Source organism: Monodon monoceros, unplaced genomic scaffold, assembly GCF_005190385.1.
Source record: "Monodon monoceros isolate NGI ecotype Baffin Bay Population unplaced genomic scaffold, NGI_Narwhal_1 Super_Scaffold_20, whole genome shotgun sequence".
Taxonomy (NCBI): domain Eukaryota; kingdom Metazoa; phylum Chordata; class Mammalia; order Artiodactyla; family Monodontidae; genus Monodon; species Monodon monoceros.
The window spans coordinates 107,905,524-107,920,284 of NW_021703777.1; the positions used below are offsets into that span (position 1 = coordinate 107,905,524).

At 37.2% G+C, this 14,761-nt stretch overlaps 1 protein-coding gene across 2 annotated transcripts in view; it reads left to right on the forward strand.

Annotated features, from left to right (window-relative positions):
• Positions 1-14,761, forward strand: part of ENPEP (glutamyl aminopeptidase) — a 103,897-nt gene that overhangs the window by 54,693 nt on the left and 34,443 nt on the right. For both annotated transcript variants that reach the window (XM_029235925.1, XM_029235927.1), the window contains 2 exons: positions 2,139-2,204; positions 2,341-2,492. In XM_029235925.1, the coding sequence (XP_029091758.1) occupies positions 2,139-2,204; positions 2,341-2,492 (218 nt within the window). The remainder of the gene's footprint in view (positions 1-2,138; positions 2,205-2,340; positions 2,493-14,761) is intronic.

A 14,761-nucleotide genomic window follows, 5' to 3' on the forward strand; every position in this document is an offset into this window, starting at 1 on the left:
CTATTACTGGGGGACCTAGGTCATCGTAAACTTTTGACTGGAATGACTGCATCGTGATTATGCAAGGTGAAGAAGGAAATTTCTTAATATAGAATATTCAAAACCACTAATCTAGACAAAATAAAATTAGTTCCTTTTAATATACTGTTTATATAAGCCTCTAGCTAAGGTGAAGCAAGAAACTGCAATTTAAAAAACAGTAACAATAACAACAGTGACGAAAACCACACAAACTGATCCAGGATTCAGAAGTCTCTTCACCGTAATCTCAGGCAAATCTCTTCACTTCTCTAGACACCAGTTTCCTTCATGCCCAAAATGTGAGAGTTGTATAAAATAGTATTTAAGGTTCCTTTCAGTTCCAAGATTGCATGTTTCTAAGTACAAGTCACCATGAATATACAAAGAAACTCCTCTAAATTAATTTTAAGAAGATACTATTCACTAGAAATCATCATTACCAGGTAGCTATGATTATAATTATTACTATTCCGAGCATCCAATTATTTTACTAAGAAGGAATGAATGATCTATGCAAAACTCTGGAACGAACACCTAAATTTGATACAGAATCTGTGCCTTTCACTTCTTCTCCCTTCCTTCGCCTGCCCTCCAGTGGCAGTGCTGAGCAGTGAGCCAATCAAAAGAACAAATATGAAGGCAGCATTCCAAACTGGCCTCAACCCTCTCCCAGGCATCTTGGAGCAGTCCAGATAATATTCTTTTCTCTCTCTATGCCTAAAAAGAGGAATTTAGAAGATAACAGGACTAAGGTATAGCACCTCCTGAAAATTAGAGCAACTTAGAGTGAAAATGATATGAGCAAAGTCAACCACTGGTTATTTTCTTTGAAGGTTCAAAGACCACTTAAGAACGTTCGATTTCTATCAAAGACGTCCACATTTTAAGCAGGACAATTCTAGAGCATAATAGAGGAGTTATACAGCAGGAATTCTGGAAGGTCTCCTGGAGAACTATAAGTAGTGCCCAATTATGAGATTAGAAGAAGACAAGGAATTTTCTCTAGGGATATCATATTATGCCTGAAAACTCATATATAGAGAGGTTTTGTGACTAGAACTGACAAAAAGAGAGCCTTGTAGTTAAAAGATTTGTATTTTTAAAATATTTGAAAAATGAAATCTTACTCTTTAGAGTGAAAAATTTTCCCAATTTAGCCATCATCATCATGATTATTATTATTCAGAAGACTATATATTCATTTATTTAGAGCAGGAGTCTGCAAACTACTATTACAGCTTGCAGGCCAAATCCAGCCCACCACCCATTTTTGTAAGGTCTGCAAATGAAAATCACTTCTACAGTTTTAAACGGTTGGAAAAAATCAAAAGAGTATTTCATGACATGTGAAAGTTGTATGCAATTCAAATATCAGTGTGCATAAATAACATTTTATTGGAAAACAGTCATTCTCATTCACTTACATATTATCTATGACTGCTTTTGTGCTATTTGGGCAGAGTTGAGTAGTTGTGACAGAGACTATATGTCTCACAACACTTAAAATCTTTATTATACAGCTTTTTACAGAAAAAGTTTGCTGAGCCTTGGCTTAGAGCCAAGCTCACCAGTTTTATCTTTGCATATCACTTCAATCACTCATATGTGATGGGGTCATCTAGTGTGTGAGATGAGAAAACACAACTGGTGTAAATAAAGGTAGGGGATGCAGCCAGCAGTGGACAGGTTAACACCAATAAGTGAACATCATAGAATTATGGATCTTTTTTCCTAGTGGATCAAAAATGTTTTGGACTGTTGACTGCTTGCTAAATAGTTGACGGTCCTTAAGCATCTTATATTGGTTGTCCTGAAAAAATTAAACTCTTTCCCTCACCTGTTCACAATTCCATTAGACTAAAAAAAAACAACAAAAAAAGAGAATTATCTCATTAATAAAAAATATTCCTTATGCTTTACAAATAAATCGTTATTTGTACAGTGTTTTTATAGGTTACAAAATGTTTTGCATACGGCATATCATTTGATTTTCATTCTAGGTACATTTGCTATATTATTCATTAGAGCGAGACATGTTGAAGGGTTCAGCTCATGTTGTGGAAGTATGGAAAAAGCAAACATTGACTTTTGAAATACTTGTTATCTTTCACATGCAGAGTTACTTGGAAAAATACAAATTTAAGAATGCCAAAACTTCAGATTTTTGGGCAGCACTTGAAGAGGTAAGGAGGAGTATATCCTCAAACATTTCTTTGATTAACAAATGATTTATCAATCATTTCTTTATCTGATTATTCTATCCTTTTATTTCCCCTTATTTGTTGATTGATTATTCTCTATTTTTAAAAAAAATCTTAGGCAAGTAATCTACCAGTGAAAGAAGTAATGGACACCTGGACCAATCAGATGGGTTATCCTGTACTTAATGTGGAAGATATGAGGAACATCACACAGAAACGCTTTCTGTTGGACTCGAGAGTTAATTCTTCTGAGCCACATTCAATTTTGGGGTAAGAATCTATAACGCATTTCAGAAGAAAAGCAGAAATCTGATGGAAATACTGGCCATTTGCTTAGACCTTGCTCTTCAGTACCTGATGCTTAAGCACAGTGTCTTTAGGGAAACAAAGGCATTCAGAAATAGCTCAGTTGTCTTCAGGTTCCAAATGATGGACTGAGCACATGCATGCAAGTACTATTCTTCCCAGAAATCACTGAATAAAGAAACAGAAGTACTAAAAGAAATAAACTCAGAGAAGCAAAGAAAATAGGAAGGGCTAAATGCATCATAAAATTCTAGATGAAGAAAAGCAGAGGGAGAAATATAGACAGAAAACAAACAGAGGAAGATGCAGCCAGATAAAAAGAGACTTTCAGTAGAGGTGGAAGCTGATTTCCCCTATCCGTAGACAGGCTCTGGGCTCAGTGTCAGCACTCAGAGTGGAAGGCAGGAGTGAGGCTGAAAATAGGGCAATTAATTTGAAGTCTGGATTCAGGACAGTTGTGCCAGCCAGACCCCTACCCCTCCACTTTCCCTTCATTGACTGCCATTCTTTCCTCTGCATAGAGCTCTCAAAAGTCTGGCAATGACCCAAGGCAAAAATCCAGAGGGCTTTTTTTCCTAAAGAAATTGACCAAGACGTAGAGGAAAGCTAAGGATTTCCATCTGGTTGGGACACCCAAAGTAAAGCTTTCCTCCTTGTGGCATTTGTAGTATGAATGGGCTGGAGCTGCCAGCTCCCCTCATACATACACAGAGCCTCTAGTCAGGCTTCCTGTTCAGCGGAGAAGTCAGTTTCAAAAATATACCTCCCTTCTCTACTCAGCCATAAAAAGAAACGAAATTGAGTTATCTGTGGTGAGGTGGATGGACCTAGAGTCTGTCATACAGAGTGAAGTAAGTCAGAAAGGGAAAAACAAATACCGTACGCTAACACATATATATGGAATCTAAGAAAAAAAAAAAAAAAGGTCATGAAGAACCTAGGGGTAAGACGGGAATAAAGACACAGACCTACTAGAGAATGGACTTGAGGATATGGGGAGGGGGAAGGGTAAGCTGGGACAAAGTGAGAGAATGGCATGGACATATATACGCTACAAAATGTAAAACAGATAGCTAGTGGGAAGCAGCCGCATAGCACAGGGAGATCAGCTCAGTGCTTTGTGACCGCCTAGAGGGGTGGGATAGGGAGGGTGGGACGGAGGGAGACGCGAGAGGGAAGAGATATGGGGATATATGTATATGTATAACTGATTCACTTTGTTATAAAGCAGAAACTAACACACCATTGTAAAGCAATTATACTCCAATAAAGATGTTAAAATATATACCTCCCTTCTCAACAGTAGAGGGGTTACATACAAGACACCAAGAATAACCAATTTAGTCCTTCTTTCTTAAATATGAATGATCAAGGATCGCAAGACAAATGAAAGAAATCTAAAAGCATAAAAGGTAAATCTCACATGAACAAACAAGAAACCTATCTCTGGGCTTCCCTGGTGGCGCAGTGGTTGAGAGTCCGCCTGCCGATGCAGGGGACACGGGTTCGTGCCCCAGTCCGGGAAGATCCCACATGCCGCAGAGCGGCTGGGCCCGTGAGCCATGAACGCTGAGCCTGCGCGTCCGGAGCCTGTGCTCCGCAACGGGAGAGGCCACAACAGTCAGAGGCCCGCGTACCGAAAAAAAAAGAAACCTATCTCTATAAGAGACATAATTAAAATAAATAAATTTATGAAATACATTAAGAGATCAAAGAAGCTATTATATCCATTAACTAAGAGCAGAATGTTTTCGAAAAGACAAACTGAGAATATAAAAGAGCTACGAAAGATTAAATTTTGGTTGTCAAAAAAATTAACAGACCAACTAGAAATAAATTTGGGCAATTCCCTAAAAGTACAGGACAAACACACATAGAACTGGCAAATATGAAACAGAAGACAAATATGGAAAATCTAGCACCCAACTAATAGAAGTCTCTCAAAAAAAAGAAAATAGAGAAACTTAAGGGGCGAATTGTACCAAAGAAATAATAAAGTGCACAAGGATTCTGATTAAAAGGCCCCATTGACTACACAGTACAAAAAGGAAAAAAAAAACATACCTAGCTATAGCCTCATGAAATTTCAGAAAACAAGGGTACATGAGTTAGTGTGGCATTAGACTTCTTTACAACAACTCTGAACTCAAGAAGAAAATGAAGCAGTCATTTAAAACATGGATGCAAAAAATATTTTCAACCTCTAATTCTCTAGGCAGTTCCCTAAACCAAACGTATAAGCACAGTGAAGACATTTTCTGACGTGCAGCCCCAGAAAATGCTTTCCACACAGCACTTCTTAGAAAGTTACTAAGGCTACAGTCCAGGGGGATTGGAGCCTGGAGAGAAAAAAAATATGAATGAATCCAAAAAAGAGGAAGACATAGGATCCAGGAAACAGTTCATCCAACCTAGGAGAGCCATGAAAGGAAATGCAGACCAACAGCGATCCAGTGGGCTCACAGTGCCGCAAGAGCAGGATGACTGGGGCTGAGTTAGGTGATCCCCAGGGAAAAGAGAGTATAATTGGGAGGATGGAAGAATTGGGGAATTGGTGAAGGCCCATCAGTCTGGCCAACTATAAAGAAGAAAATTAGCAAAAAACAAAATCAAGGCTGTATGTAAAAACTGTGATCCAAAAATATGAAGCAGGTAGAATGATTTTATGCCATTGATAAAGTATAAGGAAGAGGAGTCTATTTTACCCTTATGTTAGGGTGTTAGGGGAAATTTGCATTTAAGGGACTCAAGGGCCATGAAATCAGACCATTGAGAAGGAAATATGACTCCAACACACTTCTCGGCCAGCAATATGTATAGAGCATAATTTCGTTTGTGTTATTTATTGTCTTTTGGCTTTTATAATCAGCCAATGGATAACATGTTAATGTTTGTTATAGTGACAGGTTAGATTGTAAATATAAACAATCTTAACACTGTAACAAGAAAAAACAGCTGACAGAAGAAAGGAGGTGGAAGAGGAAGAAAAGGTGGAAAAAAAGGATACTGGATACTGGTTCAGTGGTGGATCGAAGCTGGCTTTAATCCCAACTCAGTGACATCATTCCAGTAGCCTGAAATTGGTCATGATGTGAGTTAATGGAAATCAGCAAATACTACATTCCACTTCCCACCCCTGCCCTGAGAGCTGGTTGTTAAGCATTTATCAGCACTGCACAAGATAACCTTATTCTACAGTTAGGAGAGAGTAACAATACTAAAATCTATAAAACAAGAAAAGGCAGTATGGGTATATTATTTAAAGGAACAATTGTAACCTATAGAAAGTCTAATAATAATAATTTTGCTTTATTATAATTTGAATGTTAAAGGGGGAATGAAAAAGAAAGTAGTATAAGTGAACTAAGTCACCCTCTCTCATGGGTGAGTTAATAAATACTATCTAAAAAATATAGAGGTATTTAGAGTTACAGTATTAGACATCAGAAGAACTAAAACCAGAAGCATTTAAAAGGGGCTCCTTCTGAGAGAGGTGCTGGTCTGTGGAAAGGGTGTAGGAGACAGTGCCTTTTCAATAGTGGTTTTCCCAGTTTTTGATTAAGGATGTTTTTATTTACAATGCATAAATGAAATTCTCCAAACATTTTAACAGCAATTACACACTCAATCAATCAAATTATTTTGCATATATCATTTATAAGAGACTTCTAAACATCACCACTTAAAATTTTATTAAATTCCATTTATAATTTCAAATATAAACACCGAAAGACACAGTTTTATGAATCTAATTTCTAAAAAGAGTTTTCTATACATTTTTATGAATCTAACAAATTAAAAATCATAAGTATAGTATATCAAATTTCTTGGGCATTTTCAAACACATTAAATCTTAAAAACCAAAAAGGAAAAAAAAGAATCAAACCTTTAACTTTACAAAATCAGAATTTCCTATTACATGAAAAGATGCTCAACATAACTAAATATCAAAGAAATGCAAATCAAAACTACAATAAGGTATCACCTCACACCAGTCAGAATGACCAGCATCAAAAAGTCTACAAACAATAAATGCCGGAGAGGGTGTGGAGAAAAGGGAAACTTCCTACACTGTTGGTGGGAATATAAATTGGTACAACCACTATGGAGAACGGTATGGAGGTTCCTTAAAAAACAAAAAATAGTACTACCATATGATCCAGCAATCCCACTCCTGGGCATATTCCAGAGAAAACCATAATTCAAAAAGATACACACACCCCAATGTTCATTGCAGCAGTATTTACAATAGCCAAGACATGGAAGCAATCTAAATGTCCATCAACAGAGGAATGGATAAAGAAGATGTGGTACATCTTTATAATGGAATATTACTCAGCCATAAAAAAGAATGAAATAATGTCATTTGCAGCAACATGGATGGACCTAGAGATTATCACACTGAGTGAAGTAAGTCAGAGAAAGACAAATATCATATGGAATCTAATTTAAAAAATGATATAAATAAACTTGTTTACAAAACAGAAACAAACTCACAGATTTCGAAAACAAACTTATGATTACCAAAGGGGAAACATGCAGGGGAGGGATAAATTAGGAGTTTGGGATTAACATACACACACTACCATATATAAAATAGATAACCAACAAGGGCCTACTATATAGCACAGGGAACTCTATTCAATATTCTGTAATAACCTATATGGGAAAAGAATCTGAAAAAAGAATGAATATATGTATATGCATAACTGAATCACTTTGCTGTACACCTGAAACTAACACAACATTGTAAATCAACTCTACTCCAATAAAATTAACAACAACAAAAAAACCTCACCCAAATCAGACTTTTATAGGCATTTAAACATGACTACTGAGTTAAGGTATTCTAAGAATGTCAGATAAAATTACAAATCCAATACGTCATTTCCTCTAATTTGCCAGATTTTTAAAACATACCAAATATTGTAAAAGCTGACAAAACACGTGCCACACAGCCAGTGATTTCAAAACTTATTACACTTGTATGACTACAACTTTTACAAAAGTATTAATAATATAGCCATTTCTGTATAACTAACTAGTTATTTCTGTATACACTTCCGGGGTGCCAACCGGTCCCAAATGAAGAGAACAAAATCACGATCTCAGGACGCCCCCCCTAGCCACTGTAGCTGGCCACAGGAACCTGGGTGTACCACTTTGGGGATGTCATCTCCAACCTTCATTGCCCAGCTGAGGCCCCTCCTAGACAGGATCCTGGCTAAATGAGAGCAACACCTTGGTCCCCTGGACAACATTCCAATTTCACCCATGCCGATTTTAATTGTCTTTTAACTTCTTAATACGTGCTTTGGGTGGAGAGAATTTTGCACTCACCACACTCCAGGTGGCCTCTAATCTCCACTACCCGATTTCCACCGAAAAGACCTTTCACCCTCTTCCTTTTTTAATAGTCTCACTGACCTCATTTTAGTCTCATATATAAATCATCACAAGATCAATTATTCAGTAGCAATTAATATAACATGAGAAAGGAGAAATATAGTGTAGAAGGTGTCTCAGGAATCATTTAATAACTATAAACTGGTTCTTTTACAGTTATTGTTTTATGTTCTAGCAAATTAAATTGGCCGATTTTAATACTGCTAGAGCCTTTGGATACTAAAATTTTTAAAATATTTCTCTCTTGCAAAACTAGCTTCCATTTGGAAGTTTCACAGTAATTATTCTCTCCTGCCATATGCCCACTGATACGCTGAGCCTGAATTAATTGTGGGACAGGAGGTGTGGTGGAGTAGAGAGGACTACAGAAGACTTTCTTTCTTGAGGAAGTGATATTTAAACTGAGTAAATTGGTGTTGAGGGATGACTGTTGGGGTTTTCAAAACAAAATGCAACATATATGAAGGCTCTAAAGTTTAAAAGGAGCATTATACATATAATATGCAATGCTTACTGAGCATTTACTAAGTAGCTGGCACTATTCTAAGTACTTCAGTGTATTTTATTATAACAGATAGAGAACTTTAGGCAGAAAATTTTTAAATAACTTACTCAAGGCTGCACAGAGTGTAAGTGATGGATCCTCGGTTTGAATGCAGGCAGTCTGGCTCCAAGAACTGGACAACAGAGAGGCACTGGGAAGACTGGTGGGAGATAAAGTTGGAGGGGAAGGCAGGGGCAGGCATGCAGACCATGTTAAAGATTTTGAACAAAAGAGTGTGAAAATTCAAGGATGTTAAGGAGAGAACTGGCAGGATCATGTTTACATTTTTCAAAGTTCCCCTCTGGCTGCACTATGGAGAACAGATCAGGTGGGACAAGAGTGGATGCAGGGAGACCAGTTAGGATGATATTGTAGCTAGTGACCCATGTGAGAGGTGATGGAGTTGATGGGGCCTGCCCTAGGAGAACGGCCAGGCTGCGGATGTGTGGCATATGTTCCAAAGATTGAGTTGATCTAAAATTTCCAATTAAAGAATAAACAGTGTGCAGGGAATTGAATCAGATGAATTTACAGAGAACAATCTCCTTTTAGAATACTGTTCTCATCTTGCTCTATATAGCTCATAGCCGTATTTCTAGAGCACTGAAAAATCTTTATAGACCCACTTTATGATACCGTACTACATGCAGCAGGTAACAGAACCTGTTTCCTGATTTCCAATTCAGGGCTTTGGGAATTGTTACATGAACAGCACACTCAGATGATTCCAAAAATTCAAATTGCCTAAAACTTTCTGTCCCTGTCACCGAGAATGAAGAACACTCAGAATTATTAAATTAGCTACTTCTAGAAACTGGTTGGCCAGAAAGACAAGATCCAGCCTCATCCACCAGAATACAGGCACTAGTCCCCTCCACCAGGAAGCCTTCACAACCCAGTGAACCAACTTTAGCCACTGGGGACAGACATCAAAAACAACGGGAACTACGAACCTGCAGCCTGCATAAAGGAGACCCCAAACACAGTAAGATAAGCAAAATGAGAAGACAGAGAAACAAACAGCAGATGAAGGAGCAAGATAAAAACCCACCAGACCTAACAAATGAAGAGGAAATAGGCAGTCTACCTGAAAAAGAATTCAGAATAATGATACTAAAGATGATCCAAAATCTTGTAAATAGAATAGACAAAATGCAAGAAACATTTAACAAGGACCTAGAAGAACTAAAGATGAAACAAGCAACGATGAACAACACAATAAATGAAATTAAAAATACTCTAGAAGGGATCAATAGCAGAATAACTGAGGCAGAAGAACGGATAAGTGACCTGGAAGATAAAATAGTGGAAATAACTACTGCAGAGCAGAATAAAGAAAAAAGAATGAAAAGAACTGAGGACAGTCTCAGAGACCTCTGGGACAACATTAAATGCACCAACATTCGAATTATAGGGGTTCCAGAAGAAGAAGAGAAAAAGAAAGGGACTGAGAAAATATTTGAAGAGATTATAGTTGAAAACTTCCCTAATATGGTAAAGGAAATAGTTAATCAACTCCAGGAAGCACAGACAGTCCCATACAGGATAAATTCAAGGAGAAACACGCCAAGACACATATTAATCAAACTGTCAAAAATTAAATACAAAGAAAACATATTAAAAGCAGCAAGGGAAAAACAACAAATAACACACAAGGGAATCCCCATAAGGTTAACAGCTGATCTTTCAGCAGAAACTCTGCAAGCCAGAAGGGACTGGCAGGACATATTTAAAGTGATGAAGGAGAAAAACCTGCAACCAAGATTACTCTGCCCAGCAAGGATCTCATTCAGATTTGATGGAGAAATTAAAACCTTTACAGACAAGCAAAGCTGAGCGAGTTCAGCACCACCAAACCAGCTTTACAACAAATGCTAAAGGATCTTCTCTAGGCAAGAAACAAAAGAGAAGGAAAAGACCTATAATAACAAACCCAAAACAATTAAGAAAATGAGAATAGGAACATACATAATGATAATTACCTTAAATGTAAATGGATTAAATGCTCCCACCGAAAGACACAGATGGGCTGAATGGATACAAAAACAAGATCCATATATGTGCTGTCTACAAGAGACCCACTTCAGACCTAGAGACACATACAGACTGAAAGTAAGGGGATGGAAAAAGATATTCCATGCAAATGGAAACCAAAAGAAAGCTGGAATAGCAATTCTCATATCAGACAAAACGGACTTTAAAATAAAGACTATTAGAAGAGACAAAGAAGGACACTACATAATGATCAAGGGATCAATCCAAGAAGAAGATAAAACAATTGCAAATATTTATGCACCCAACATAGGAGCACCTCAATACATAAGGCAAATACTAACAGCCATAAAAGGGGAAATCGAAAGTAACACATTCATAGTAGGGGACTTTAACACCCCACTTTCACCAATGGACAGATCATCCAAAATGAAAATAAATAAGGAAACACAAGCTTTAAATGATACATTAAACAAGACTTAATTGATATTTATAGGACATTCCATCCAAAAACAACAGAATACACATTTTTCTCAAGTGCTCATGGAACATTCTCCAGGATAGATCATATCTTGGGTCACAAATCAAGCCTTGGTAAATTTAAGAAAACTGATATCATATCAAGTATCTTTTCTGACTACAATGCTATGAGACTAGATATCAATTACAGGAAAAGATCTGTAAAAAATACAAACACATGGAGGCTAAACAATATACTACTTAATAACGAAGTGATCACTGAAGAAATCAAAAAGGAAATCAAAAAATACCTAGAAACAAACGACAATGGAGACACAACGACCCGAAATCTATGGGATGCAGCAAAAGCAGTTCTAAGAGGGAAGTATATAGCAATACAATCCTACCTTAGGAAACAGGAAACATCTCGAATAAACAACCTAACCTTGCACCTAAAGCAATTAGAGAAAGAAAAACAAAAAACCCCCAAAGTTAGCAGAAGGAAAGAAATCATAAAAAGCAGATCAGAAATAAATGAAGAAGAATGAAGGATGATAGCAAAGATCAATAAAACTAAAAGCTGGTTCTTTGAGAAGATAAACAAAATTGATAAACCATTAGCCAGGCTCATCAAGAAAAAAAGGGAGAAGACTCAAATCAATAGAATTAGAAAAGAAAAAGGAGAAGTAACAACTGACACTGCAGAAATACAAAAGATCATGAGAGATTACTACAAGCAACTCTATGCCAATAAAATGGACAACCTGGAAGAAATGGACAAATTCTTAGAAATGCACAACCGGCCAAGACTGAACCAGGAAGAAACAGAAAATATGAACAGACCAATCACAAGCACTGAAATTGAAACTGTGATTAAAAATCTTCCAGCAAACAGAAGCTCAGGACCAGATGGCTTCACAGGCGAATTCTATCAAACATTCAGAGAAGAGCTAACACCTATCCTTCTCAAACTCTTCCAAAATATACCAGAGGGAGGAACACTCCCAAGGCCACCATCACCCTGATATCAAAATCAGACAAAGCTGTCACAAAGAAAGAAAACTACAGGCCAATATCACTGATGAACATAGATGCAAAAATCCTCAACAAAATACTAGCAAACAGAATCCAACAGCACATTAAAAGGACCATACACCATGATCAAGTGGGGTTTATTCCAGGAATGCAAGGATTCTTCAATATACGCAAATCAATCAACGTGATACACCATATTAACAAATTGAGGGAGAAAAACCATATGATCATCTCAATGATGCAGAGAAAGCTTTCAACAAAATTCAACACCCATTTATGATAAAAACACTGCAGAAAGTAGGCATAGAGGGAACTTTCCTCAACATAATAAAGGCCATATATCACAAACCCATAGCCAACATCGTCCTCAATGGTGAAAAACTGAAAGCATTTCCACTAAGATCAGGAATAAGACAAGGTTGCCCACTCTCACCACTCTTATTCAACATAGTTTTGGAAGTTTTAGCCACAGCAATCAGAGAAGAAAAGGAAATAAAAGGAATCCAAATCGGAAAAGAAGAAGTAAAGCTGTAAATGTTTGCAGATGACATGATACTATACATAGAGAATCCTAAAGATGCTACCAGAAAACTACTAGAGCTAATCAATGAATTTGGTAAAGTAGCAGGATACAAAATTAATGCACAGAAATCTCTGGCATTCCTATACACTAATGATGAAAAATCTGAAAGTGAAATCAAGAAAACACTCCCATTTACCATTGCAACAAAAAGAATAAAATATCTAGGAATAAACCTACCTAAGGAGACAAAAGACCTGTATGCAGAAAATTATAAGACACTGATGAAAGAAATTAAAGATGATACAAATAGATGGAGAGATATACCATGTTCTTGGATTACAAGAATCAACATTATGAAAATGACTCTACTACCCAAAGCAATCTACAGATTCAATGCAATCCCTATCAAACTACCACTGCCATTTTTCACAGAACTAGAACAAAAAATTTCACAATTTGTATGGAAACATAAAAGACCTCGAATAGCCAAAGCAACCTTGAGAACGAAAAACAGAGCTGGAGGAATCAGGCTCCCTGACTTCAGACTATACTACAAAGCTACAGTAATCAAGACAGTATGGTACTGGCACAAAAACAGAAAGATAGATCAATGAAACAGGATAGAAAGCCCAGAGATAAACCCATGCACATATGGTCACCTTATCTTTGATAAAGGAGGCAGGAATGTACAGTGGAGAAAGGACAGACTCTTCAGTAAGTGGTGCTGGGAAAACTGGACAGGTACGTGTATAAGTATGAGATTAGAACACTCCCTAACACCATACACAAAAATAAGCTCAAAATGGATTAAAGACCTAAATGTAAGGCCAGAAACTATCAAACTCTTAGAGGAAACCATAGGCAGAACACTCTGTGACATAAATCACAGCAAGATCCTTTTTTGACCCACCTCCTAGAGAAATGGAAATAAAAACAAAAGTAAACAAATGGGACCTAATGAAACTTCAAAGATTTTGCACAGCAAAGGAAAGAAACCATAAACAAGACCAAAAGACAACCCTCAGAATGGAAGAAAATATTTGTAAATGAAGCAACTGACAAAGGATTAATCTCCAAAATTTACAAGCATCTCATGCAGCTCAATAACAAAAAAACAAACAACCCAATCCAAAAATGGGCAGAAGACCTAAATACACATTTCTTCAAAGAAGATATAGACTGCCAACAAACACATGAAAGAATGCTCAACATCATTAATCATTAGAGAAATGCAAATCAAAACTACAATGAGATATCATCTCACACCAGTCAGAATGGCCATCATCAAAAAATCTAGAAACAATAAATGCTGGAGAGGGTGTGGAGAAAAGGGGACACTCTTGCACTGCTGGTGGGAATGTGAATTGGTACAGCCACTATGGAGAACAGTATGGAGGTTCCTTAAAAAACTACAAATAGAACTACCATATGACCCAGCAATCCCACTACTGCCATATACCCTGAGAAAACCATAATTCAAAAAGAGTCATGTACCAAAATGTTCACTGCAGCTCTATTTACAATAGCCCGGAGATGGAAGCCACCTAAGTGTCCATCAACGGATGAATGGATAAAGAAGACGTGGCACATATAAATGGAATATTACTCAGCCATAAAAGGAAACGAAATTGAGTTATTTGTAGTGAGGTGGATGGACCCAGAGTCTGTTATACAGAGTGAAGTAAGTCAGAAAGAGAAAGACAAATACCATATGCTAACATATATATGGAATCTAAGAAAAAAAAAGGCATGAACAACCTAGGGGTAAGACAGGAATGAAGACACAGAGCTACTAGAGAATGGACTTGAGGATATGGGGAGGGGGAAGGGTAAGCTGTGACAAAGTGAGAGAGTGGCATGTACATATATACACTACCAAATGTAAAATAGATAGCTAGTGGGAAGCAGCCGCATAGCACAAGGAGATCAGCTCGGTGCTTTGTGACCACCTAGAGGGGTGGGATAGGGAGGGAGGGAGATAGGGAGGGAGGGAGGGAGGGAGGGAGACGCAAGAGGGAAGAGATATGGGAACATATGTATATGTATAACTGATTCACTTTGTTATAAAGCAGAACTAACACACCATTGTAAAGCAATTATACTCCAATAAAGATGTAAAAAATAAAAAATAAAAATAAATAAATAAAAAAGAAACTGGTTGGCACCTGAACTGGAGAAGCCAGTGGTGCTCACCTTGTTGAAACCTGTTACCAGCCTCTCCTCCTGGAAACCTCACTCAGCTCTTCCACAGTAAACGAAATTCAGAGAAACTGG